Source organism: Hemiscyllium ocellatum, chromosome 9 (assembly GCF_020745735.1).
Source record: "Hemiscyllium ocellatum isolate sHemOce1 chromosome 9, sHemOce1.pat.X.cur, whole genome shotgun sequence".
Lineage (NCBI taxonomy): Eukaryota > Metazoa > Chordata > Chondrichthyes > Orectolobiformes > Hemiscylliidae > Hemiscyllium > Hemiscyllium ocellatum.
In genome coordinates this window covers 114,584,149-114,612,100 of record NC_083409.1, presented here as the reverse complement: position 1 = coordinate 114,612,100, position 27,952 = coordinate 114,584,149, and the positions used below count along the sequence as shown (strand labels likewise).

Sequence of the window (27,952 nt, the reverse complement as noted above, 5' to 3'; positions counted from 1 at the left end):
GTGGTGAAGATGGAGGTTTTGGTTCTGCTGGTGTTTCTCGGAGGCTGCTTGGCACAATATGACCCACACATGATGCCTGGGCGGACATCCATTGTCCATTTGTTTGAGTGGCGCTGGACAGATATTGCAGATGAGTGTGAGCGTTACTTGGCCCCCAATGGCTTTGGGGGTGTGCAGGTATCCAGAGGAATCCATTCGCCCTTCTCGGGGTAAATTGTAATGGCCACAGAAATGGAGGCCTTTTTTCTTTAAACAGAGCAGGTCAAATTGGGGATTATCCGGCCGATCCCAGAGATGAGGGACTTGAGTAATGCAGGGAGATTAAAAAACTGGGATTGTTCTCCTTTGAATAGAGAAGGTCGTGTGGAGATTTAATCAAGCTGTGCGAAATCTAAGTAATTTTTACAGAGTAGAGATTGAAGGGGTGGCAAGGTGGCTCAGTGGTTAGCACTGCTGCCTCACAGCGCCAGGGAGCTGGGTTCACTTCCACTCTTGGGAGACCATGTGTGGAGTTTGCACATTCTCTGGATGCCCCAGATTCCTCCCACAGTCCAACGGTGTGCAGGTTAGGATGAATTGGTCATGGGAAATTGCCCATAGTGTCCAGGGATATGGGTTAGCCATGGGAAATGCAGGGGTACAGGGATGGAGTGGGTCTAGCTGGAATGCTCTTCAGAGGGTCGGTGTGGACTCAATGGGCTGAATGGCCCACTTCCACACTAGGGATTCCATGGTCCTATGAACTGGCCCTCACTTACAGGAGAGTCAGTCAGCTAAGGTTGCAGGTTGAATGGAAATGCAACTCAGGTAGGGAAGGTGAGAAAGCATTAGCAAATCAAACATTAAACCATTTCTTTAGAGCAATTTTACTGGCTGAGCAATTGGGGCAGTTATCTATCATTCAGGTGAAACCTCCTGGCTCAGTCAGTGTTGGTTCCAGTAACAGGAAGCTGAGCTGCTGCGTGACTCCTCACAATGTTAAGGAAGGAAAGGATTTAAAGCACACGAGTAAAAAATGAGGTCTGCAGATGCTGGAGATCACAGCTGCAAATGTGTTGCTGGTCAAAGCACAGCAGGCCAGGAATCCTGATGAAGGGCTTATGCTCGAAACGTCGAATTCTCTATTCCTGAGATGCTGCCTGGCCTGCTGTGCTTTGACCAGCAACACATTTGCAGATTTAAAGCACACGCTCAGTGTGGGAGAGTCTTGACCTGATAGGAATAGAATTCGAGTGACTATACTGAGGAACTGGGAATTCCCAAAGTGGGAATTCACTGGAAAGGAGTTGTTTTAAATAAGTAAAGTGTGCCAAGTGGGGAGTTCGGTCACAGGTAGGAAGGAGATGCCTTTTTCATTTTAATATTTTTAGAGCCTCCAGCATTTGGTTTCCAATGTTACACAGCAAACCAGGAGCTGAAATTATTAGAAACTATAAGCTTTAATGACATTGTAAATGTTGTATTGTTTCAACAGAATTATAAAGTTTACCAGCAGTGCTGAAGCTAAATGGAAGGTGCAGGTTATATTAATTATACATGAATAATTAACCAGCTCTGAAGAGGATTTAAGGTTCTCTTGTCAAGACCAGCAATGCTCTCTCTTTCCTCTTTTAGGGACGTGGGATTGATCCCATCAGATCCTGGGCACTTACCTATGTTTTACAATATCCCCAACACCCCTCCTTTATATCAATGTACCCTCCCTAACCTTGCCATCACCCACATCCTTCTCCTTGGTGACTAATGGTGTGAAGTACACATTAAGGACATCACTCATGTTCTCTGGCTCCGTGCAAACACTCTCTACATTGTCTTTGAGTGGGCATACCCTTTGCCTGGTTACCCACTTGCTCCTAGTATGTTTATAAAATGCCTTGACATTCTTCTTAATCTTACTTGCCAAGGACATTTCATACCAATAAACCATCCTGGATGCACCTAACAAATTCTGCCCATCAAAGCCCCTGGCATTAAGGGAGTCCCAGTCAATATTGGGAAAGTTAAAATCATCCACTACAACAGCCTGTGATTTTTGCATGTTTCCATGATCTACCTACATATCTATTCCTCCATCTCCCACTGACTATTGGAGCCTATTGTAGTGATTGAATCTTTCTTATTCCTGAGCTCTACCCATAAGGCCTCGCTCGATGAGCCCTCCAAGATGTTCTGTCATTGTGCAGTTGGGATATTCTCTTTAATCAATAATACACTCCCCTTCCCCATCCCTCTCTGTCTCCCCTGAAACACCTAAACCCTAGAACATGGGGCTGCCAGCCCTTCCCTTCTCTCGAGTGTTTTTCTGTAATGGGCTACAACATCCATGTAACTAGATTAGATTCCCTACAGTGTGGAAACAGGTCCTTTGGCCCATCAAGTCCACACTGACCCTCTGAAGAGCAGCCCACCCAGATCTAACACCCTCTTACTAATGCACCTTACACCATGGACAATTTAGCCTGCCAATCCACCTGACCAACAGGTCTTTGGATTGTGGGAGGAAACCCACACAGACACTGGGAGAATGTGCAAACTCCACACAGACAGGTGTCCGAGGCAGGAATCGAACCCGGGACCCAGGCGCTGTGAGGCTGCAGTGCTAACCACTGAGCCAATGTGCCACCCTGTAACTAATCCAGGCTGTAGGCTCATCTGCCTTACCTCAGTGCTTATGATAAAGAGAGGGCAGTAATCTTGATTGACTTAATCTAGAAAGAAACGGGAAAATATAAGACCAGTAGAATGGTTGGCGAAATAGAGTGGAATACTCTTTGGAGGGTCGGTATGAAGTTTTTGGGCTGAATGGTACACTGTAGGGATTCTGTGGAAATTCTGTTCCAGTAGTTGCTTGGATGAGGAGCTCATCAAATATCTTCATAATAGTTTCTTAAAGCTGCACATTCTAGAACCAACCAGAGGGTCAGGTTATACTGGACCTGGTATTGTGTCATGTGACAGGGTCAGTTAATGACCACAGAATAAATGCTTAGTGACCACAATATAATTGAATCTCACTTCCAGAGTAAAAGGCAGAAGACTGGGTCTAAGACTGCTGTTTTAAACTTAAATAAGGGTAACCAAATCACAACGAAAGCTGAGCTCATTGCAGTGAGCTGGGGTATTAGATGAGGAGGTAGATCAGTACACAATTAGACACAGACAGTTAATGAGAGCTTTCAGAATAGTTATAGTCTTACAGTAGATAAACAGTTAAAGTTAGAGAAAGCATCAAACTTGAGGAAAAAAACATTTTTGCACAGTTATGAATAGCAGTTCAGATGAAAGGTCAGAAAATAGAGAGTGGCAGAAATTGACCGGAAGCTTAATCAGGGAGGGAGCAAAACAGAGGCTGGCAGGAGGCTACACTGAAACCTCAAACCGGAGAGTGGGATTTCAACACTGAGGCATCTCCGAAACTGTTGGAGGTGGAACCACAGAATATGTTAAAGATGGAGGTGTATAGATTCGTTTCAGGCAAGGAACCTGTGGGTTATTGGGAGGTCAATGAGAATGTGGTATTTACATTGAAGCAAGTCAGCCAGGATCGTACTGAAAGGTGGAGCAGGTTTCAGGGCCTGGATGCTCCTAATTCCCATGTTTGTATATTTGTAAATGGGAGAGGAATTTTCCTCCTGGCTCAGTCCTGACGTCAGACTGGAGACCTTCCTGTCTCAGGAACACGGTGAGCTCATGGTGAAAGCACCAACTGTTCCTTTCATAAAGCAGCTGGCACAGAGACTAAAGGTGAACAGAGCTTTTCATACAAAACAAATCATTCCCAGATCGTGGCTATTGCTGCGATTTATTGCTTATCCCTGAGAGTCAGCCACATCGCTGAGTGCTGGGGGTCACGTGTAGGCCAGACCAGGTAAGGGTGGCAGATTTCCTTCTGTAAGGACATTAGTGACCCAGGCAGGTTTTACAACAATCGCCTGTGATTATACAGTTATTGTTAGGCTGCCTTTAAATTCCAGCTCTTAGTGAATTAACATTTCACTGTCTGCCCTGGTGGGACTCAGAGTCATATCCCCAGAGCATTAAACATGGTGACTGGATTGGTAACCCAGTGACATTATCACGAGCTCCCCTTACAATGTCACCACAGTTAAATATGCAGTTTATAAAGGTACGTATCTTAACATTGCTGAGACTGTCATGATATAACGTATATTTTGCCTCAAGGTGATGCTATCTGATGGGTCAGTAGCAACGTAGTCAAAGGTGGGGGGGGGGGGAGGGGATGCTGGCTACCCCTGGATCTGGGACAGTCTGTAACATTAGAGAGTGTTCGAGGAGACATTCAAAGTGTGAAACAAGGATATGTGACAAAAATTATTCAATGGGAGTTGAATCATTTACCGCAAGGAAGCTCATTAGAGCAGCCATTCATGTGAGAATGGGGAGTTGCTGCTGTGGTGGTCATGCTATTGGTCGAGGAAGAGAGAAACAAGTCCACTCCATGGTCAGGCAATGTGCTTTTCACTGAATTACAGCTAAGGACATGACAGGGGCTCTGTAGGAAACTCAACAAGGATTCGAGAGCATTGGGTGTCACTGTGGTGATAGAAATCTATGTTACAGAGATAGGGAGGGGGTGTAGGGGCTGGAGGGGATTACAGAGATAGGAAGGGGGTGTAGGGGCTGGAGGAGGTGACAGAGATAGGGAGGGGGTGTAGGGGCTGGAGGAGGTGACAGAGACAGGGAGGGTGTAGGGGATGGAGGAGGTGACAGAGATAGGGAGGGGGTGTAGGGGCTGGAGGAGGTGACAGAGATAGGGAGGGTGTAGGGGATGGAGGAGGTGACTGAGATAGGGAGGGTGTAGGGGCTGGAGGGGATTACAGACATAGGGAGGGGATATAGGGGCTGGAGGGGGTTACAGAGATAGGGAGGGGGTGTAGGGGCTGGAGAGGGTTACAGAGATAGGGAGGGGGTGTAGGGGTTGGAGGAGGGGACAGAGATAGGGAGGGGTGGAGAGGCTGGGGGAGGTGACAGAGATAGGGAGGGGGTGTAGGGGCTGGAGGAGGTGACAGAGATAGGGACAGGTTGAGATTTAAGGAGTTGACAGGGATGAAGTTGAGGCCGTGGAGGAACTTGGGAGTTTTCTGGATGAACATGGTGTAATTTTGTCAACATTTTATCAGTTGAGGAGGGGAGTTGATGATACCTAAAACCCCAACAGTGACTGGTTTCTGCTGTATTGCTGTGACAGATTTCGCCTCCCAATGAGCACATTGTCCTCGATGATCCCTGGAGACCTTGGTGGGAGCGGTACCAGCCAATCAGTTACAAGATTTGCTCGAGATCAGGCAACGAGGAGGAATTCATAGACATGGTGACGAGGTGCAACAACGTCGGTGTAAGTTGTTCAACGAACCTTTCTTTCTCCAGTCAGTGTAACTCGTCCTGAACGAGCTATACAAGCCTTTCCTGAAGGCCATTGATTGGGTTTTCCCCTGTCTCAGCCTCACAGGAACAAGCAGTAATCTCACAATGAGATTGGTGTCTGTATTGGATTAATTACAACCAATACACAGTCAACTGCATTCAGAAGGATCCTATTGCCTGGGTCTCAGCCAACAACCAGCGTTACACCCAATCTCTGCTGTGAAACAGGCCATTTGGCCCATCTGTTCTCCTGGGGTTTCTGCTCCAAATGAGCCTCTTCCTATCCCTTCATCACCTCACCCTGTCAGCAGACCCTTTGATTTCTTTCCCCCTCATGTGTTTGTCCATCTTCCCCCTCAATGTGTCCACAATATTCCCCCTGTCCCCACCCTCCCTGTGGGACTGAGTTCCCCCCCCCCCCCCCCACTCTCTGGGTGAAGACATTTCTCCTGAGTTGCTGATGGGTATTTTTTTTCTGAAGGGCTGTGTCTGATCTGGACAGCCTGCAATTCCACCGCCGCCCCCCCCCCCCCACACACACCCTCCACCCCTCCCCCACATACACACCCTCCACCCCCACCCCCACCACACCCCCACACCCCCCAATTCACAAGTGAAACCTCTCCCATACATTTCCACCAATCTCATCCTTCCATCTACTCTGTGGCTTCCATCAGCCCCCCCTGCCCCTTGGTGAGCCACCCTGTGGGGTGTGTAAGCCTGGCTCTGGACAGATGGAGAAGACACCGTACACAGTGTCCCATGTGTGATCTAACCAAGATCCTGTTAGAGTTAGCAGGATTTCACCATTTTTCACATTCATGTCCCTGCGATCAAACCCTGGCCATTCTCTAATGTCCATCATGGCCTGGATTGACCTGTGTTGCTACAGTTAGTCCGACTGTCCCTCCCAGAACACATCGCCCCTCCAGTGTGTTGATGTTTGCATGTCCTGGGGAACATGGACCAACCATTTTTAATGTTCGGAGTGATTATGGTTATTACGTGCACAGATCATTGAAGGTCGTGGGACGGTGGAGAGCAGTCAACAAACCACACCGTTTTCTCAGTTTCTTGTGTAGGGGAGAAGGGTACAAGAGCAAGGAGCCACGAGTGAATATGCAAAAGACATTTGTTACACCTCAGCTCGAGTCAGTGCTGAGGGAGTGCCACACTGTCACAGGGTCAGTGCTGAGGGAATGCCGCACTGTCAGAGAGTCAGTGCTGAGGGAGTGCTGCACTGTTAGAGGGTCAATGGTGAGGGAGTGCTGCACTGTCAGAGGGTCAGTGCTGAGGGAGTGCTGCACTGTCGGAGTGACAGTGCTGAGGGAGTGCTGCACTGTTGGAGGGTCAGTGCTGAGGGAGTGCCACACTGTCAGAGGGTCAGTGCTGAGGGAGTGCTGCACTGTCAGAGGGTCAGTACTGAGGGAGTGCAGCACTGTCAGAGGGTCAGTGCTGGGGGAGTGCCCCACTGTCAGAGGGTCAATGCTGAGGGACTGCCGCACTGTCAGAGGGTCAGTACTGAGGGACTGCCGCACTGTCAGAGGGTCAGTACTGAGGGAGTGGGCACTGTCAGAGGGTCAGTGCTGAGGGAGTGCTGCACTGTCAGAGGGTCAGTGCTGAGGGAGTGCCGCACTGTCAGAGGGTCAATGCTGAGGGAGTGCCGCACTGTCAGAGGGTCAGTGCTGAGGGAGTGCTGCACTGTCGGAGTGACAGTGCTGAGGGAGTGCTGCACTGTTGGAGGGTCAGTGCTGAGGGAGTGCCACACTGTCAGAGGGTCAGTGCTGAGGGAGTGCCGCACTGTCAGTACTAAGAGGATTGTGGTTTTAGGGGTGTGGGAAGGGTGTGTTCTGACTTGTGTGCATGTTGGGTATTTATCAGGTTGCTGCCCTGTGAGGAGGCAATTACAGGGGAGCCTGGGTGGACCAGCTGAGGCCGGGTAAGAACAACACGGAGCTGAGCAGAGGGAGGAAGACCATCAGACCATCAGGTCTAGGGGCAGAGTAGGCCATTCAGCCCATCAAGCCTGCTCTGCCATTCATTGAGATCATGGCTGACCTGATAATCCTCCCCTCCACTTTCCTGCCATTTCCCCATAACCCTGAGTCTCTTCCTGATTAAACATCTCTCTCTCTCTCAGCCTTCAATATAGTTAATGTCAGCCTCGACAGCCCTCTGCTGTAAAGTACTCCATGGATTCACTGCCCTCTCTGAGGGAAGACATTATTCCTCATTTCTGTGTTAATTGGGTGACCCCTCATTATGGGGTGAAATGCCCTTGTCCTGGACTCTCCCTCAGGAGAAACGCCCTCTCCACACTGACCCTGTCAAGACCCCCGCAGAGTCATCTACGTTTCAATAAGGTCGCCTCTCATTCTTCCAAACTCCAATGAGTGCAGGCCCAACCGACTCACCCCCTCCCCATCAGACAGCTCCCTCCCAGACCAGCCTCAGTAACAGCTGACTGGGCTGCCTGTAATGTCAGCACATGGGTCCTCAGATCAGGAGACCGCAACTGGCCACATCTTAAAGAGAAGGAGCTATCACCTGGCCTTGGATAGTTGGAGAAAGAGCTGCTACCTTTGGAAACAAAGGCTCCTATTCCATTTGCCTTCCCTATGACCAGCTAAGCTTGGATTCACAGATGAGGATTCCCAAATCCCTCTGTTCCGCAGTTTTCTGCAGTTTCTCTCCGTTTAAATAATATTCAACTTCTCTATTCTTCCTGACAATGGGATAGCGCCACATTTTCCCACCTTATACTCGGTCTGCTCACTTATTCTCTCTATCTCCCTCTGCAGACTCTTTGTGTTAGTCCTCACCCAGTTGCCGAGGTGAAAGTGAGGACTGCAGACGCTGGAGATCAGAGTCTAGATTAGAGTGGTGCTGGAAAAGCACAGCAGGTCAGGCAGCATCCGAGGAGCAGGAAAATCAAGGTTTCGGGCAGGAGCCTGAAAATTCCTGATGAAGGGCTTTTGCCTGAAACATCGATTTTCCTGCTCCTCGGATGCTGCCTGACCTGCTGTGCTTTTCCAGCAACACTCACCAGTTACCTTCCCACCCATTTGGGGGTCACCCTCTTCCCACTGACACTGTGAGAGATTGCTGGGCACCAACTGAGCTGACCATCGGACCTGCAGAATTTCATCACCTCTCTTTCTCTTCAATGAATCCTTTTAGGTTCGAATCTACGCAGATGCTGTGATTAACCACATGTGTGGAGCAGGAGGTGGCTCGGGCACACATTCTTCCTGTAAGTCATACTTTGATGCAGGAGCAGAAAGTTTTCCCGCAGTTCCATACTCGTCCTGGGATTTTAATGACGGCAAGTGTAAATCTGCAAGTGGCAACATTGAAAACTACAATGACATTTACCAGGTAAGGGGCATCTCCAGAATAAATGCACCCCTCACCATGATACACTGATAGATGTCAGCCCAGGCCAGCAGACTCCCCTGGCCTAGTCACACGCTGGTAAAAACAATGACTGCAGATGCTGGAAACCAGGTTCTGGATCAGTGGTGCTGGAAGAGCACAGCAGTTCAGGCAGCATCCAAAGTGCAGCAAAATCGACATTTCGGGCAAAAGCCCTTCATCAGGAATTCGATTTCGCTGCACCTTGGATGCTGCCTGAACTGCTGTCTCTTCTAGTCACCCTCTGTCAGGACACCATCAGCCTCCAGTGAACTCAGGGCCCCGTGAACGAGGATGATACTAAGCTTACTTGGTTTGAGACCAGAGCAATAACATCAGCAAACAGCTGAGAGTAATCGCCAGTCCAGGAGATAACCACGTGGTGAGTGAGAGCAGCAGGAGCAATCCAGCGTTGTCATAACTGAAAGGCAAGGTCACAGAGGTGAGGGGTTACAGCAAATATCTGAGGGACGTCAATAAAGGCAAAACATGGACGGTCAGTGCTGAGGGAGTGCCGCACTGTCAGAGGGTCAGTGCTGAGGGAGTGCTGCACTGTCAGAGGGTCAGTGCTGAGGGAGTGCCGCACTGTCAGAGGGTCAGTGCTGAGGGAGTGCCGCACTGTCAGAGGGTCAGTGCTGAGGGAGTGCTGCACTGTCAGAGGGTCAGTGCTGAGGGAGTGCCGCACTGTCGAAGAGTCAGTGCTGAGGGAGTGCCGCACTGTCAGAGGGTCAGTACTGAGGGAGTGCCGCACTGTCAGAGGGTCAGTGCTGAGGGAGTGCCGCACTGTCAGAGGGTCAGTTCTGAGGGAGTGCCGCACTGTCAGAGGATCAGTGCTGAGGGTTTTTGGAGACAAAGATTATTGTAAACATGAGTGGCAAAAGTGAATTTCGAGAGTATTCTGGTGGACGGTGTGGTAAGATAATACTGTGGAACCTATCAGTCACATTCGGGCTCAGTCACAACCTGAACCTGAAATTTCCACCAGCATTAAACCCCTCCCTTTCTCTGTCCCCTCCTCCAGCACCTACACACTCTCCCTATCTCTGTAATCTCTTCCAGGCCCTACTCCCTTCCCTATCTCTGTAACCCCCTCCAGCCCTTACACCCCCTCCCTATCTCTGTAACCCCATCCAGTCAATACACCCCCTCTCTATCACTGTTACCTGCTCCAGCCCCTACACACTCTCCTTATCTCTGAAACCCCCTCCAGTCCCTACACCCTCTCCCTATCTCTGTTACCTCCACCAGCCCCTATAACCCCTCCCAATCCCTATAACCCTCCTCCAGCCTGTACACCCCCTCCCAATCCCTATAACCCTCCTCCAGCCCCTACACCCCCTCCCTATCTCTGTAACCCTCCTCCAGCCCCTACACCCCCTCCCTATCTCTGTAACCCCTTCCAGCCCCTACATCCCCTCCCTATCTCTGTAACCCCCTCCAGCCCCTACACCCCCTCCCTATCTCTGTTACCTCCTCCACTCCCTACACCCCCTCCCTATTTCTGTAATCCCCTCCAGCCCCTACACCCCCTCCCTATCTCTGTTACCTCCTCCAGTACCTACACCCCCTCCCTATCTCTGTAACCCCTTCCAGCCCCTACATCCCCTCCCTATCTCTGTAACCCCCTCCAGCCCCTACACCCCCTCCCTATCTCTGTAACCCCCTCCAGCCCCTACACCCCCTCCCTATCTCTGTAACCCTCCTCCAGCCCCTACACCCCCTCCCTATCTCTGTAACCCCTTCCAGCCCCTACATCCCCTCCCTATCTCTGTAACCCCCTCCAGCCCCTTCACCCCTTCCCTATCTCTGTTACCTCCTCCACTCCCTACACCCCTCCCTCTCTCTGTAACTCTGTCCCGCAAATCCACCCCCTCCCTATCTCTGTAACATGCTCCAGCCCCTACACTCCTCCATATCTCTGTTACCCCCTCCAGCCCCTACACCCCCTCCCTATCTCTATAACCCTCCTCCAGCCCCTCCACCCCCTCCCTATCTCTGTAACTCCCTCCAGCCCCTACACCCCCTCCCTATCTCTGTTACCCCCTCCAGTCCCTACACCCCTCTCCCTATCTCTGTAACCCCCTCCAGCCCTAGACCCCCACCCTATCTCTGTAACTCCCTCCAGCCCCAGCACCCCCACCCTATCTGTGTAACCCCCTCCAGCCCCAAAACCCCCCACATCTCTGTAACTCCCTCCAGTCCCTACACCCCCTCCCTATCTCTGTAACCTCCTCCAGCCTGTTATCCAAAGCCATGTCCTTACCCTAATCCCCACACACACCAGCCTTGTCCTCACATGTGCTATTATCAGAAACGGCCCAGTGTCCTCTGCTCCTTCTCCCACGCTCACCCTTCCCCATTCCTTTGCCTGTGCAGCTGTTGTCCTGTCTCTTGGTGCTCCATCCCCACCCCACTCCCTAGCTCCAGCACATTTACCAATCATTTCTCAACTACACTCCGTTCTGAAGAAAGGTCCCTGAACTCGCAATGTTAACTCTGCTCTCTCTGCACAGGTGCTGCCAGACCCGCTGAGTTTCTCCAGCAATTCCTGTTGCTTTTTTCTCTGATTTCCAGCATCAGCAGTTCTTCAGTAGTTTTATCCCCCCTCCTGACTGGTAGCTCCATGTCTGGTAAAGTTTCTGTGAAATCTCTGGGAGGTGTTAATGGCTTTTGGGGAAATGCAGCTTGTTTTCTTTGGGATAACGTTGAGAATTGAGGTGAGGATGTTCTGCCACAGGTACGGGACTGCAGGCTGGTGAGTCTCCTGGACCTGGCCTTGCAGAAGGACTATGTGAGAGGGAAGATTGCCGAGTACCTGAACCACCTGATCGAGCTGGGCGTGGCCGGATTCCGGGTGGACGCTTCGAAGCACATGTGGCCTGGAGACATGGAGGCAATCTTCCAGAAGCTCAACACCCTCAACCCTCGCTGGTTCAGCAGCGGCTCCAAACCGTTCATCTACCAGGAGGTGGGTCCCTCGGCCTGCTCCCGCCACCCCCCACCCGCACCCCAACCCCCCCACCCACCCCCGCCACCCCAGTCCCCGGATCCACGCTCACCATCTCCCTCTGCATTTCCCAGGTGATCGATCTGGGAGGGGAGCCAATCAAATCCTCCCAGTATTTTGGGTTGGGCCGAGTGACGGAATTCAAGTATGGAGCCAAGCTGGGCACGGTGGTCCGCCATTGGAATGGGGAAAAGATGGCGTACTTAAGGTAGGGGCAGACTTTCACGGTCCCTCAGTACTGACCCTCTGACAGTGCAGCACTCCTTCAGAACTGACCCTCCGTCAGTGCCCACTACCTCAGTACTGACCCTCTGACAGTGCCCACTACCTCAGCACTGACCCTCTGACAGTGCGGCACTCCCTCAGTACTGATCCTCTGACAGTGCCCACTCCCTGGGCACTGACCCTCTGATCGTGTGACACTCCCTCAGCACTGTCCGTCCGACAGTGCGGCACTCCGTCAGCACTGACCCTCCGACAGTGCGGCACTCCCTCAGCACCGACCGTCCGACAGTGCGGCACTCCCTCAGTACTGACCCTGCGACAGTGCGGCACTCCCTCAGCACTGACCCTCCGACAGTGCGGCACTCCCTCAGTCCTAGCTTTTGTAAACATTTCATCCTCTGCCTATTGTCAAGTTAATCATTTTCTGTTTGATCTGCAGTCGTCAGATCTTACTGCAAATGTTTGGGAATCACATGAGCGTGGAATTCATGTCATTATTGATCAGTTGTTGCTGTCTGTTAAGTGTAATTCTGTGTTTGCCAGCTCCTGCTGAACAATTATGTCTGTGCTGGCAGCTACCCTCGGAACCAACTGAAACTAATGAATGGCTGCCTTCTGTGGTGCCTGTGTACATGGCCTTAATGACAGTCATTGGAATTCTGGGACCCATTCCTCACAACCAAAACCATATTCAGCCGGGTGAGGTTTTCTCATTCCCTGAGAGTTCAGGCGTATTCCTCTCCCTTTTACTTTCTCCAATGCAATCCCTCGGCAACTCATTGTTGCCTTGCAACCTCCTAAGCAGGCTTTCCTCCTGAGGTACTAGTTGTTGTTATTCCTTGAATGTTGCTCTCTTGTCCTTCACCAGATCAGTGCCTGACCTAAACCTTAAACGGCGATGTGTGACTTGTAAATGTATGTGATTGGCTGTGAACACTTTCTGTTCTGTGAGGGACACCTTCAAATGTATGAACCTGACTTTCCCATCAGTTGTTGTATTTGGGGCTAACTCTGGTGAACACATTCTTTGCAGGAACTGGGGCGAAGGCTGGGCCTTCATGCCCAATGACCGGGCCTTGGTCTTTGTTGATAACCATGACAACCAGCGAGGACAAGGAGCTGGTGGGGCGTCCATCCTCACCTTCTGGGACTCCAGGTAATGACCCAGTTACTGCGCTGTGCTCCTGCACACCTCACCACTCATGGTCTTTACCATTGATGTGTCATCACATGGGACTGTGCAGAGAGACCATTCATTCTGATAACGGGCAGTCTCACCAAGCCCTTCCGAAAGACTTCACATTGAGTTCCTCTCAGCCTTGTCTTTAAAAATAAACTTCATTTAAACATAGTGGAGAAAATAATAGCTGACTGCTGTCACTGCTCACTGAACCTGGTGACCCCTGTCCGAGCCTATTAATTCTTTTCGTTCTTTCGAGCCTGGACCATTTTCCAGGAATGAGCAGGAATTAACAATGACATTGCAGTTCCCGAAAGGAGCAGGAATGAAAATGTGGAACTAAGGGCCACTTTGTTATTATTCATTCGTTCACAGTGCTGTTGGTGTTGCATTTATGGTCCATCCCGAACTGTCCTGACTCGGGGCAGCTGCTGCTCCACCTTCCCGAGCCCTTGATGGTTTATATTGTGCAGCTGCACCCACAGTTCTCTTACAGAGTGAGTGCCAGGATTTTAATCCAGAAGGTGGTGGTGAGCTGCCTTCTTGAACCACTGCAGTCCATGTACAGCATGGAAACAGACCCTTCGTCCAACCTGTCCATGCCGACCAGATATCCCAACCCAATCTAGTCCCACCTGCCAGCACCCGCCCATATCCCTCCAAACCCTTCCTATTCATATACCCATCCAAATGCCTCTTAAATGTTGCGATTGTACCAGCCTCCACCACTTCCTCTGGCAGCTCATTCCATACACCTATCACCCTCTGTGTGAAAAAGTTGCCCCTTAGGTCTCTTTTATATCTTTCCCCTCTCACCCTAAACCTATACCCTCTAGTTCTGGACTCCCCAACCCCAGGGAAAAGACTTTGTCTATTTATCCTATCCATGCCCGTCATAATTTTGTAAACCTCTATAAGGTCACCCCTCAGCCTCCGACGCTCCAGGGAAAACAGCCCCAGCCTGTTCAACCTCTCCCTGTAGCTCAGATCATCCAACCCTGGCAACATCCTTGTAAATCTTTTCTGAACCCTTTCCAAGTTTCACAACATCTTTCCGATAGGAAGGAAACCTGAATTGCACGCAATATTCCAACAGTGGTCTAACCAATGTCCTGTATAGCCACAACATGACCTCCCAACTCCTGTACTCAATACTCTGACCAATAAAGGAAAGTATACCAAACACTGCCTTCACTATCCTATCTACCTGCGACTCCACTTTCAAGGAGCTATGAACCTGCACTCCAAGGTCTCTTTGTTCAGCAACACTCCCTAGGACCTTACCATTAAGTGTATAAATCCTGCTAAGATTTGCTTTCCCAGAATGCAGCACCTCACATTTATCTGAATTAAACTCCATCTGCCATTTCTCAGCCCATTGGCCCATCTGGTCCAGATCCTGTTGTAATCTGAGGTAACCCTCTTCGCTGTCCACTACACCTCCAATTTTGGTGTCATCTGCAAACTTTCTAACTGTACCTCTTATGCTGCCATCCAAATCATTTATGTAAATGACAAAAAGTAAAGGGCCCAGCACTGATCCTTGTGGCACTCCACTGGTCACAGGCCTCCAGTCTGAAAAACAACCCTCCACCACCACCCTCTGTCTTCTACCTTTGAGCCAGTTCTGTATCCAAATGGCTAGTTCTCTCTGTATTCCATGAGATCAAACCTTGCTAATTAGTCTCTCATGGGGAACCTTATCGAACACATTTCTGAAGTCCATATAGATCACATCTACCACTCTGCCCTCATCAATCTTCTTTGTTACTTCTTCCCACACATGATTTCCAACGCACAAAGCCATGTTGACTATCCCTAATCAGTCCTTGCCTTTCCAAATACATGTACATCCTGTCCCTCAGGATTCCCTCCAACAACTTGCCCACCACCGTGGTCAGGCTCACTGGTCTATAGTTTCCTGGCTTATCCTTACCACCCTTCTTAAACTGTGGCACCATGTTTGCCAACCTCCAGTCTTCCGGCACCTCACCTGTGACTATCGATACAAATATCTCAGCAAGAGGCCCAGCAATCACTTCTCTAGCTTCCCACAGAGTTCTCGGGTACACCTGATCAGGTCCTGGGGATTTATCCACCTTTAACCGTTTCAAGACATCCAGCACTTCCTCCTCTGTAATCTGGACATTTTGCAAGATGTCACCATCTATTTCCCTACAGTCCATATCTTCCATGATCCTTTTCCACAGTAAATACTGATGCAAAATATTCATTTAGTATCGCCCCCATTTTCTGTGGCTCCACACAAAGGCCACCTTGCTGATTTTTGAGGGGCTCTATTCTCTCCCTAGTTACCCTTTTGTCCTTAATATATTTGTAAAAAACCTTTGGTTCTTCTTAATTCTATTTGCCGAAGCTATCTCATGTCCCCGTTTTGCCCTCCTGATTTCCCTCTTCAGTATACTCCTACTGCCTTTATACTCTTCTAAGGATTCACTCGATCTATCCTGTCTGTACCTGACATATGCTTCCTTCTTTTTCTTAACCAAACCCTCAATTTCTTTAGTTATCCAGTATTCCCTATACCTACCAGCCTTTCCTTTCACCCTGACAGGAATATACTTTCTCTGGATTCTTGTTATCTCATTTCTGAAGGCTTCCCATTTTCCAGCCGTCCCTTTACCCGTGAACATCTGCCCCCAATCAGCTTTCGAAAGTTCTTGCCTAATACTGTCAAAATTGGCCTTTCTCCAATTTAGAACTTCAACTTTTAGATCTGGTCTATCCTTTTCCATCACTATTTTAAAACAAATAGAATTATAGTCACTGGCCCCAAAGTGCTCCCCCACTGACACCTCAGTCACCTGCCCTGCCTTATTTCCCAAGAGTAGGTCAAGTTTTGCACCTCCTCTAGTAGGTACATCCACATACTGAATCAGAAAATTGTCTTGTACGCACTTTAGAAATTCCTCTCCATCTAAACCTTTAACACTATGGCAGTCCCAGTCGATGTTTGGAAAGTTAAAATCCCCGACCATAACTATCCTATTATTCTTACAGATAGTTGTAGTTCTGTTCGCCGAGCTGGGAATTTGTGTTGCAGATGTTTCGTCCCCTGTCTAGGTGACATCCTCATTGCTTGGGAACCTCCTGTGAAGCGCTTCTGTGATCATTCCTCCGGTATTTGTGGTGTTTGTATCTGCCACTTCCAGCTGTCAGTTCCAGCTGTCCACTGCAGTGGCCGGTATATTGGGTCCAGGTCGATGTGCTTGTTGATTGAATCTGTGGATGAATGCCATGCCTCTAGGAATTCCCTGGCTGTTCTCTGTTTGGCTTGTCCGATAATAGTAGTGTTACAACCAGAAGCGGGAGATATAAATCACTATAAATGCCGGAGGAAACATCACAGAAGCGCTTCACAGGAGGCTCCCAAGCACTGAGGATGTCACCTAGACAGGGGACAAAACGTCTGCAATACAAATTCCCAGCTCGGCGAACAGAACCACAACAACGAGCACCCAAGCTACAAATCTTCTCCCAAACTTTGAATTCTCACAGAAGCTGAGATCTCCTTACAAGTTTGTTTCTCAATTTCCCTCTGACTATTAGGAGGTCTATAATACATTCCCAATAAGGTGATCAACCCTTTCTTATTTCTCAGTTCATACAGGAAGGGGGCCCAGGGATTTGGGGTTCATACAGGAAGGGGGCCCAGGGATATGGGGTTCATACAGGAAGGGGGCCCAGGGATTTGGGGTTCATACAGGAAGGGGGCCCAGGGATATGGGGTTCATACAGGAAGGGGGCCCAGGGATGTGGGGTTCATACAGGAAGGGGGCCCAGGGATATGGGGTTCATACAGGAAGGGGTTGAATTAGTTTCAGTTAGTCAAGGGTTAAGCTTTCAATCATATTGGGAAAGTGAATGGGGACCACAGAAGGCAGCCAATAGTATAGGAGCTGAAGTATCAATGAGATAGAGCAGGCCTTGGTTGAATAAACAGACGGTGCTTAGTAACTTAGGAAATTTGACATACCCATGAAGACTCTGACTAATTTATATATATGCCCCATAGAAAGCACTCTGTCTGGGTACATCTCGGCTTCGTATGGTAACTGCTCTGCCCAGGACTGTAAGAAACTACAGAGAGTTGTTAACACAGCCCAGACTCTGATACACACAGATTCAAGAACAGCTTCTTCCTCGCGCTCATTAGAGTTCTGAATGGAATTTTAAATTTAATGTTGATCTCTGCAGCTGGATGATTGCATTCCCACTTTGTGTGATATGATCTGTCTGTACTGCACACAAAACAAAGCTTTTCACTGTACCCAGGTACATGTGACAATAATAAATCAAATCAAATCAAAGGGTAGTGTGACATCTCAGAACAGTGAAGGCTGGGATTTGGAGGGGGGCTGGGATTTGCAGGAAGACTGTTGGGATCTGCATGATGTTCTGTAAGCCATCAGAGTGAACTTTACATTTCAGAGGGTTGAGGCTTTCTCTCTGTGTGTATAAAATAAACAATCACTGCCCTGTTTTCTTGAAGCCATCTTGGCAATTTGTCAAGTTTACCCCAATAACAGTGCCCATAAAAGTCAAAACCGTGTTGAAAATCAGTCAGGACATGATGGAAATGCCAATGTGTTTGAGGAACTCAATGGCCAATCCATTTTTGGTATTCTGTGCTGGAGAGAGCAGAGCCTCATGCTGTTTACATTTCCCTGATAATTGTGGTGTGGTCTCTCTGCGATTCTCTGCAGGATGTACAAAGTGGCTGTTGCCTTTATGCTGGCCCATCCTTATGGTCTGACCCGGGTCATGTCCAGCTACCGCTGGGATCGCTACTTTGTTAATGGGAAGGTAGGTCACTTCTGATCAATAACCTGCCACGTTAAGGGCTTGTAACTGCATCAGAAAGGAGGGACTGTTCACTGATGGTGGAGCATGAAACTCTCTGGGAGGTGGTGGGCTGTGGTATTGTCACTGGGCGAGATATCCAGAGTGCCAGGCTAACCTCTTTAGTGAAAGAGTGTAACCAATGTGGATTGCCAGAGAACTCCAGCCAATTCATGAATGAACTTTAGGGAGGGAAGTAGAACACGGAACATTCCAGAACAGTCCAGGCCCTTCGGCCCTTGATGTTGCGCCGACCTGTAGAATCAATCTGAAGCCCATCTAACCTACACTGTTCCATTTTCATCCAGATGTCTATCCAATGACCATTCAAATGCCCTTAAAGTTGGTGAGTCTACTAATAGTTGGTGCGTTCCATGTCCCTACTACTCTCTGAGTAAATAAACTACCTCTGACATCTGTCCTATACCTGTCCCCTTGTGCTAGCCATCGGCATCCGAGGAAAAAGGTTCTCCCTATCCACCCTATCTAACCCTCTGATTATCTTCTATGGCTCTATTAAGTCACCTCTCAACCTTCTTCTCTCCAACAAAAACAGCCTCAGTTCCCTCAGCCTTTCCTCGTAAGGCCTTCCCTCCAGACCAGGCAACATCCTGATAAATCTCCTCTGAACCCTTTCCAAAGCTTCCACATCCTTCCTATAATGCAGTGACCAGAACTGTACGCAACACTCCAAGTGCAGCCACACCAGAGTTTTGTACAGCTGTAGCATGGTCTCATGGCTCTGAAATTCAATCCCTCTACCAATAAAAGCTAACACACTGTATACCTTCTTAACAATCCTATCAACCTGGGTGGCAACTTTCAGGGATCTATGTTCCTGAGCACAGAGATCTCTTTGTTCATCTTCACTGCCAAGAATCTTACGATTTGGAGATGCTGGTGTTGGGCTGGGGTGTACAAAGTTAAAAATCGCACAACACCAGGTTATAGTCCAACAGGTTTAATTGGAAGCACATTAGCTTTCGGAGCGACGCTTCCTTACCCCAGTACTCTGTATTCCTGTTGCTCCTTCTAAAGTGAATCATCTCAAACTTTTCCACATTAAACTCCATTTGCCACCTCTCAGCCCAGCTCTGCAGCTTATCTATGTCCCTCTGTAACCTGCAACATCCTTCAGCACTGTCCACAACTCCACCGACCTTAATGTCATCCGCAAATTTACTAACCCACCCTTCTGCTCCCTCATCCAGGTGATTTAGAAAAATGACAAACAGCAGTGACCCCAAAACAGATCCTTGTGGTAACTAAACTCCAGGATGAATATTTCCCATCAACCATCACCCTCTGCCTTCTTTTAGCTAACCAATTTCTGATCCAAACCGCTGAATCACCCTCAATCCCATGCCTCTGTATTTTGTGCAATAGCCTACCGTGGGGAACCTTATCAAACCCCTTACTGAGATCCATATACCCCACATCAACCACTTTACCCTCATCCACCTGTTTGGTCACCTTCTCAAAGAACTCAGGAAGGGATGTGAGGCACGACCTACTCTTTACAAAACCGTGCTGACTATCCTTAATCAACAAATTCCTTTCTAGATGATTAAAAATCCTGTTTCTCATAGACTTTTCCAACACTTTACCCACAACCGAAGTAAGGCTCGCTGGTCTATAATTACCAGGATTGTCTTTACTCCCCTTCTTGAACAAGGGGGCAACATTTGCTATCCTCCAGTCTTCTGGCACTTTTCCTGTAGACAATGATGACATAAAGATCAAAGCCAAAGGCTCTGCAATCTCCTCCCTGGCTTCCCAGAGAATCCTAGGATAAATCCCATCCCGCCCAGGGGACTTATCTATTTTCACACTTTCAAGAATTGCTAACACCTCCTCCTTGTGAACCTCAATCCCATCCAGTCTAGTTGCCTGTATCTCAGTATTCTGCTTGATCACATTGTCTTTTTCCTGTGTGAATACTGATGAAAAACATTCACTTAGCGCTTCCCCTATCTCCTCAGACTCCATGCACAACTTCCCACTACTGTCCTGGATTGGCCCTAATCTTACTCTAGTCATTGTTTTATTCCTGATATACCTAAAGAAAGCTTTAGGGTTTTCCTTGATCCTATCTGTCAATGACTTCTCATGTCCCCCTCCTGGCTCTTCTTAGCTCTCTCTGTAGGTCTTTCCTGACGAACCTGTAACTCTTAAGCGCCCTAACTGAGCCGTCACGTCTCATCCTAACATAAGCCGCCTTCTTCCTGTTGACAAGAGATTCAACTTCTTTAATAAACCACGGCTCTCTTGCTCGGTCACTCCTTCCTGCCTGACAGGTACAGACTTATCCAGGACACGCAGTAGCTGTTCCTTGAATAAACTCCACATTTCAGTTGTGTCCATCCCCTGCAGTTTCCTTCCTCATCATGTGCATCCTAAATCTTGGTTAATCGCATCATAATTGCCTTTCCCCCAGCTATAATTCTTGCCCTGTGGTATATACCTATCCCTTTCCCGTCACTAAAGTAAACATAACCGAATTGTGGTCACTATCACCAAAGTGCTCACCTACCTCCAAATCTAACACCTGGCCTGGTTCATTACCCCCCAGTACCAAATCCAATGTGGCCTCGCCCTTTGTTGACCTGTCTACATAGTGTGTCAGGAAACCCTCCTGCACACACTGGACAAAAACTGACTCATCTAAAGCATTCAAACTACAATATTCCCAGTCAGTGTTTGGAAAGTTGAAGTCCCCCATAACAACTACCCTGTCTCTCTCACTCCTATCAAGAATCATCTTCACTATCCTTTCCTCTCCATCTCTGGAACTATTCGGAGGCTGATAGAAAACCCCCAACAGGGTGACCTTCCCTTTCCTGTTTCTAACCTCAGCCCATACTACCTCAGTAGAAGAGTCCTCAAATGTCCTTTCTACCACCATAATACTGTCCTTGACTAACAATGCTACACCTCACCCTCCTTTACCAACTTCTCTGTTCTTATTGAAACATCTAAATCCCGGAACCTGCAACAACCATTCCTGTCCCTGCTCTATCCGTGTCTCCGAAATGGCCACAACATCGAAGTCCCAGGTACCAACCCATGCTGCAAGTTCACCCACCTTATTCCGGATGCTCCTGGTGTTGAAGTAGACACACTTCAAACCAACTTCCTGCTTGCTGGTGAACACTTGTGACCTTGAAGCCTTATTTCTGACCCCACTACTCTCGACCCCCTGTACACTGGAGCTACAATTCTGGTTCCCATCCCCCTGCTGAATTAGTTTAAACCCTCCTGAAGAGCATTAGCAAATTTCCCCCCCAGGATATTGGTACCCTCTGGTTCAGGTGAAGACCATCCTGTTTGTAGAGGTCCCACCATCCCCAGAGAGAGCCCCAATTATCCAGATATCTGAATCCCTCCCAACTGCACCATCCCTGTAGCCACATGTTCAACTCCTCTCTCTCTCTCTCTCTCTCTCTCTCCCCTCACCTCACCTTGCTAGTATGTGACATGGGTAACAAACCAGGGATAACAAATCTGTTTGTCCTAGCTCTAAACTTCCATCCTAGCTCCCTGAATTTCTGCCTTAAATCCCCATCCCTTTCCTGCCTGTCATTGGTGCCGATGTGGACCACTGCCATCCTGACCTGGTCAGACCGACATGTGATGCCAAATCCAGAGCAACATAGTTCATCCTCAACTGCCCCTGAAATGACCCAGAGAGTGAGTCATTTGTATGAATTTGCAAGGAGTCTCAGGGAAGGAAAGCCAACAGATGGAGCACGAAGCATTGAGATGGGCAACGACAGCAAAGCCTCCAGTGTCTTCCCTACTCCATTGGTTAGAGGGCCGGTGCTGAGGGAGTGCTGCATTGTCAGAGGGTCAGTGCTGAGGGAGTGCCGCACTGTCGGAGGGTCAGTGCTGAGAGAGTGCCACACTGTCAGAGGATCAGTGCTGAGGTAGTGCTGCACTGTCAGAGGGTCAGTACTGAGGTAGTGCTGCACTGTCAGAGGGTCAGTGCTGAGGGAGTGCTGCACTGTCGGAGGGTCAGTGCTGAGGGAGTGCTGCACTGTCGGAGGGTCAGTGCTGAGGGAGTGCTGCACTGTCAGAGGGTCAGTACTGAGGGAGTGCCGCACTGTCGAAGAGTCAGTGCTGAGGTAGTGCTGCACTGTCGGAGGGTCAGTGCTGAGGGAGTGCTGCACTGTCAGAGGGTCAGTACTGAGGGAGTGCCGCACTGTCGGAGGGTCAGTGCTGAGGGAGTGCTGCACTGTCAGAGGGTCAGTACTGAGGGAGTGCCGCACTGTCAGAGGATCAGTGCTGAGGTAGTGCTGCACTGTCAGAGGGTCAGTACTGAGGTAGTGCTGCACTGTCAGAGGGTCAGTGCTGAGGGAGTGCCGCACTGTCGGAGGGTCAGTGCTGAGGGAGTGCTGCACTGTCAGAGGGTCAATACTGAGGGAGTGCCGCACTGTCGGAGGGTCAGTGCTGAGGGAGTGCTGCACTGTCAGAGGGTCAGTACTGAGGGAGTGCCGCACTGTCGGAGGGTCAGTGCTGAGGTAGTGCTGCACTGTCAGAGGGTCAGTACTGAGGTAGTGCTGCACTGTCAGAGGGTCAGTGCTGAGGGAGTGCCGCATTGTCGGAGGGTCAGTGCTGAGGGAGTGCTGCACTGTCAGAGGGTCAGTACTGAGGGAGTGCCGCACTGTCGGAGGGTCAGTGCTGAGGGAGTGCTGCACTGTCAGAGGGTCAGTACTGAGGGAGTGCCGCACTGTCGGAGGGTCAGTGCTGAGGGAGTGCTGCACTGTCAGAGGGTCAGTACTGAGGGAGTGCCGCACTGTCAGAGGGTCAGTACTGAGGGAGTGCCGCACTGTCAGTTACTTCAAATGACTCGGACCTTGCTGTGTGCAAATTAGTTGCTAAATGACCTTCATTATGACAATGGCCACAATTTGGAAATAGGTTATCAATTTTGGGATCCCCTGATGTGGAGAAAGATGCTACAAAAATGCAAGTCCTGTTTTTAAATTGTCAACAGCATGTTTTTTGTATTGAATTGCTTTTAGATTTTGCTTATAAATAGAAGATAAGTTCCATTGATTGTGCGAAGTCTTCCAATAAAATTACTGTTAACAAAGAAATAAGGCGAATTTTATTTTAAGAGAGTTTGATGGAGTAAATCAGGAGAGAGTGTTTCCAGGGGCAGGAGGGTGAGGGAGCAGAGGGAGGGGGATGGAAGGGAATCGGGGAGAAGCCCCCGAGGGGGAGGGGAGGGGGATTGTTTTACACAGTGAGGTGTTGGGGTCTGGAAGGTGCTGCCTGAAAGGGCAGTGGGAGCAGATTCAATCAGAACTTTCACACAGGGTCTGGTGGGGGGGGAAATGGAGGAGGGGGAGAATATGCAGGACAGTGGGGAAAGAGAGGGAGAGAGCAATGAAAAGATTCTCGTTCTCTCCTCAAATTCTCCTTCCCAAAGGATGTCAATGATTGGATGGGGCCACCCAGCAGCAGTGATGGATCGACCAAGCACGTGACCTTGAATCCAGACACCACCTGTGGGAACGGCTGGGTGTGTGAACATCGCTGGCGGCAGATCAGGTGAGTGCCTCCTTCGTTCCTTCCTCGTGAACTCTCAATCGTCATTTCCCATGGGGTGCTGACAGCTAAACTCCCTCCCTGTGGCGTGTGTGTGCAGGAACATGGTCATCTTTCGCAACGTGGTGGATGGACAACCCTTTGCAAATTGGTGGGACAATGGAAGCAATCAGATCGCGTTCGGACGCGGGAATAGAGGCTTCCTTGCAATCAACAATGACAACTGGTGAGTAACGTCAGACAGGAAGCTCAAGAATGTTCCAGCAGGCCGTAAACACCCAATAACACAGCGGTCAGCACTGCTGCCTCACAGCAACCAGGTTCCATTCCAGCCTCGGGTGACTGTCTGTGTGGAGTTTGCACATTGTCCCCGTGTCTGTGTGGGTTTCCTCCGGGAGCTCTGGTTTCCTCCCACTGTCCAAAGATGTTCTGGTTAGGGTGGATTGGCTGTGGGAAATTGTCCATAGTGTTGAGGGATGTGGAAGCTGGATAGTTTAGGCCTGGGAACTGCAGGGTTATGGAGATAGGGTGGGAGGTGCTGGGTCTGGATGCGATGCTGTTTGGACGCTCGGTACAGACGCGATGGGTCTGTAGAGATTCTCTGATTCCCAGCAATGAAGGTAATGTAGCATCAACACCCGATAAAGCATGGGACAGTACTGTAGAGGTGACCCAGTCCGGGAGTAATTTGTCAGTAAATTAGACAAGATACTTAAAAACACAAGAAACAGGAGCAGGAGTGGACCATTCGGCCCCTCAAGCTGCTGAATTGAACACACTCCTCAATGGGCTTCCAACTGGCCACACTCCCTCAAATCTCCGAGATCACAGTTCAGTCAACCCCAGGTTTCCATGGATTCAGTGATGGACGGTCCTTCGATGTCCCGGCTGGGGGATTTCATGGATCCACACCCACCTGAGTGAGGAAATCCCTTCACAGCTCATCCCAAAATGATCATCCGGTTATTCTGAGATTCCTCCCCCAACGTTTTAGCTTCCCCAGCTGGTGGGCTTGCTGACGAGGTGGGGGTGAGAAGAGCTAATGGGGGTGGGGGTGGGGGTGGGGTGGGGTGGGGTGGGGTGATGACGGGGGCCAGGGTGGGTTGAGCTGATGGGGGTGGGGTTGGTGATGCTGACATTGAGGGGTTGGGTTGGGGGAGGGGAGAACTGGTGAGGGTGATAAGAGGGGGTCGGGTGGGGGGGGGGGGGAGAGCTGGTGGTGGTGACGGGGGGGGTCAGGGTGGGGGTGGGGAGAGCTGGTGGGGATGATGACGGGGGTTAGGGTGGGGGTGGGGAGAGCTGATGGGGGTGATGAGAGGGGTCAGGGTGGGGGTGGGGAGAGCTGGTGGGGATGATGACGGGGGTTAGGGTGAGGGTGGGAGAGCGGGTGGGGGTGTTGAGAGTGGTCAGGGTGGGGGTGGGGAGAGCGGGTGGGGATGATGAGAGGGGTCAGGGTGTGGGTGGGGAGAGCGGGTGGGGGTGATGAGAGGGGTCAGGTTGTGGATGGGGAGAGCTGGTGGGATTGATGACTGGGGTCAGGGTGGGGGTGGGGAGAGGTGGTGGGGGTGATGACGGTCAGGGTGGGGGTGATGATGGGGGTCAGGGTGGGGGTGGGGAGAGGTGGTGGGGGTGATGACTGGGGTCAGGGTGGGGGTGGGGAGAGGTGGTGGAGGTGATGACGGTCAGGGTGGGGGTGATGATGGGGGTCAGGGTGGGGGTGGGGAGAGGTGGTGGGGGTGATGACGGTCAGGGTGGGGGTGATGATGGGGGTCAGGGTGGAGGTGGGGAGAGGTGGTGGGGGTGATGACGGTCAGGGTGGGGTGATGATGGGGGTCAGGGTGGGGGTGGGGAGAGGTGGTGGGGGTGATGACTGGGATCAGGGTGGGGGTGGGGAGAGCCGGTGAAAGTGACTGGTGTGGAATGATCTATCAGAGTCAACTGTTCAGAATCGTGAACATCTGATATTGGTCCCTGAGTGAAACAGGCCCCCCTCCCCCCCAAGCTTTGACCTGTTTTGGGGGGGGGCTGGGGGGGGGGGGTCAGATATTCAGACACCACCTATCACCTCGTGTGGTTCCTCTTCCATTACAGGAACATGGGAGTAACGTTACAGACTGGTCTCCCTGGTGGCACATACTGTGATGTGATCTCAGGACAAAAGGAGGGGACTCGCTGCACAGGGATACAGGTCAACGTCAGCGCTGATGGGACAGCGTCACTGCAAATCAGTAACACTGCGGAGGACCCCATGGTGGCCATTCATGTTGATGCTAAACTGTAACCAGCACATCTCATTAAAAGCATGATGGAGGCAAATCTGTACTGTCTCTTTACTGACCAAGGTCTAATAAGGGTCACTGTGCAACTGAATGATTGCTGCAACATAGCCTGCATTTATGTAGTGCCTTTAACCAACTGGAACACCCTCAGTTTGTGGTGGGAGTACTCTAAGCCCCTCAGAGATGGGAATAGAGGCAGAGCTGGGAAGTGGGCAGTTAATCAGGGGAGCTGAAAATGTGTTGCTGGTTAAAGCACAGCAGGTCAGGCAGCATCCAAGGAACAGGAAATTCGACGTTTCGGGCCGGAGCCCTTCATCAATTTCCTGTTCCTTGGATGCTGCCTGACCTGCTGCGCTTTAACTAGCAACACATTTTCAGCTCTGATCTCCAGCATCTGCAGACCTCACTTTTTACTCGAAGAGTTAATCAGGGAAGTTAACTGAGACCTTGGGAAGGTTTTCTTGGGGTGAATAGAATTTTATTGGGATTTAGGATCGAATAAGTGCAGGAGTAGGGAATTCAGCCCCTCAGGCCTGCTCTCCCATTTTGTAGGATCATGGCAGTTTGTGATCTAATCTTCCCATTCCTCTCTCGCCCCAGTCATGTTTGACTCATCTGTTCATTAAGAATCTACCCACCTCGAACCTAAAAATATTTAGTGACACAATCTCCACCATGTTCTGGTGAAGAGAGCACTGCAGGGCCCAAGGGGGGAAATACTCCTCCTCAAGCTCTGCCCTCAATGGGGGACCCTTCATTACTAACCCATGTCCCCTCGCTCTAGACCCTTGTACAAGGGGAAACATCCTCTCCGTCTCCACATCAGTGGATACAGATCCAACCTGTCCATCCTTTTCCCATCAGCGAATTTATCACCACTTTGAGATAACTCCCCAGAGGCCAGTATCCCATCACAAAGTCCCCCTTTATTTGCAGGTGGAGAGACCTTAACACTAGTGCAGCTCCCTCAGAGTCAGCTCTCAGAGTGTCAACATTCCTGTTCTTTTTGTAAAAATTCTTCCCCACTCTTTCGCCGAACAGCGGTAGTGCTTATATTTTCCCCCAGCAGCCACGTTGTGTGTGTGCAGGTGTCAGACGCAGTGACGAACAACGTGTGAGTAAATCTTTATTTACATCCCACCCCCAGGAAGAAAGCAAACACCCCGGGGCCAGTGACAAGCAATGCCCCTCACATCAAAGGGCAATGCTGTGGGATCAATCAGTGAAGGGGAGGGCAGGGACTAAATCAAAATAGAGTTGGAGGGGGAAATGATGCACTCCACTCCCTGCGGCGCCCACCTCTCCCTGAACAACTCCAGGGTGTTGGTGAACACCGCGTGCTCCTTCTCCAAGGACACCCGGGCTCTAATGTAACCGCGGAAGAGGGGCAGGCAGTCGGCCCTAACGACCCCCTCCACGGCCCGCTGCCTGGACCTGTTTATGGCCAGTTTGGCCAGGCCCAGGAGCAGATCCACGAGGACGTCTTCAGACCTGCCCACCCTCCTCCGCACCGGGTGAGGGTGTACACTGGGGTGTGCGTGTGAGGGTGTACACTGCGGTGTGTGTGTCTGAGGGTGTACACTGGGGTGTGCGTGTGAGGGTGTACACTGGGGTGTGTGTCTGTGAGGTGTACACTGGGGGTGTGTGTGTGAAGGTGTACACTGGGGTGTGTGTGTGCGAGGGTGTACCTTGGTATGTGTGTGTGTGTGGGATGTGTGTGTTTGGGATGTATATGTATGTGTGTGGGGTGTGGGTGTGTGTGTGTGCGTGTGTGGGGGGGGTGTGTGTATGTGTGTGTGGGGTGTGTGTGAGTGTGTGTGGTGTGTGTGAGTGTGTGGGGTGTGTGTGTGTGGAGGGTGTGTGTGAGTGTGTGGGGTGTGTGTGTGGTGTGTGTGGGGGTGTGGGTGTGTGTGTGTGGGAGGGGGGTGTGTGGGTGTGTGGGTGTGTGTGCGTGTGTGGGGTGTGTGTGTAGGTGGGGTGTGTGTGTATGTGAGTGTGGGGCGTGTGTGTATGTGTGGGTGTGTGTGTGTGTGGTGTGTGTGAGTG

At 50.3% G+C, this 27,952-nt stretch overlaps 1 protein-coding gene across 1 annotated transcript; it reads left to right on the top strand.

Moving 5' to 3' along the window:
* Nucleotides 1-6: 6 nt before the first annotated feature.
* LOC132818875 (pancreatic alpha-amylase-like) lies at nucleotides 7-25,908 on the top strand. Its single transcript, XM_060830030.1, has 10 exons — nucleotides 7-177; nucleotides 5,210-5,356; nucleotides 8,566-8,763; nucleotides 11,537-11,767; nucleotides 11,881-12,014; nucleotides 13,065-13,187; nucleotides 17,939-18,038; nucleotides 23,509-23,630; nucleotides 23,728-23,853; nucleotides 25,719-25,908. The coding sequence occupies exons 1-10, from the start codon at nucleotides 10-12 to the stop codon at nucleotides 25,906-25,908; spliced, it is 1,539 nt and encodes a 512-aa protein (XP_060686013.1). The 5' UTR covers nucleotides 7-9.
* Nucleotides 25,909-27,952: the final 2,044 nt, after the last annotated feature.

Coding starts and splice junctions, on each gene's coding strand:
- LOC132818875 (XM_060830030.1), top strand. CDS start 10: ATGGAGGTTTTGGTTCTGCTGGTGTTTCTCGGAGGCTGCTTGGCACAA. Junction 178..5,209: donor ATGGCTTTGGGGGTGTGCAG/GTATCCAGAGGA, acceptor TTGCTGTGACAG/ATTTCGCCTCCCAATGAGCA. Junction 23,631..23,727: donor CATCGCTGGCGGCAGATCAG/GTGAGTGCCTCC, acceptor GTGTGTGTGCAG/GAACATGGTCATCTTTCGCA.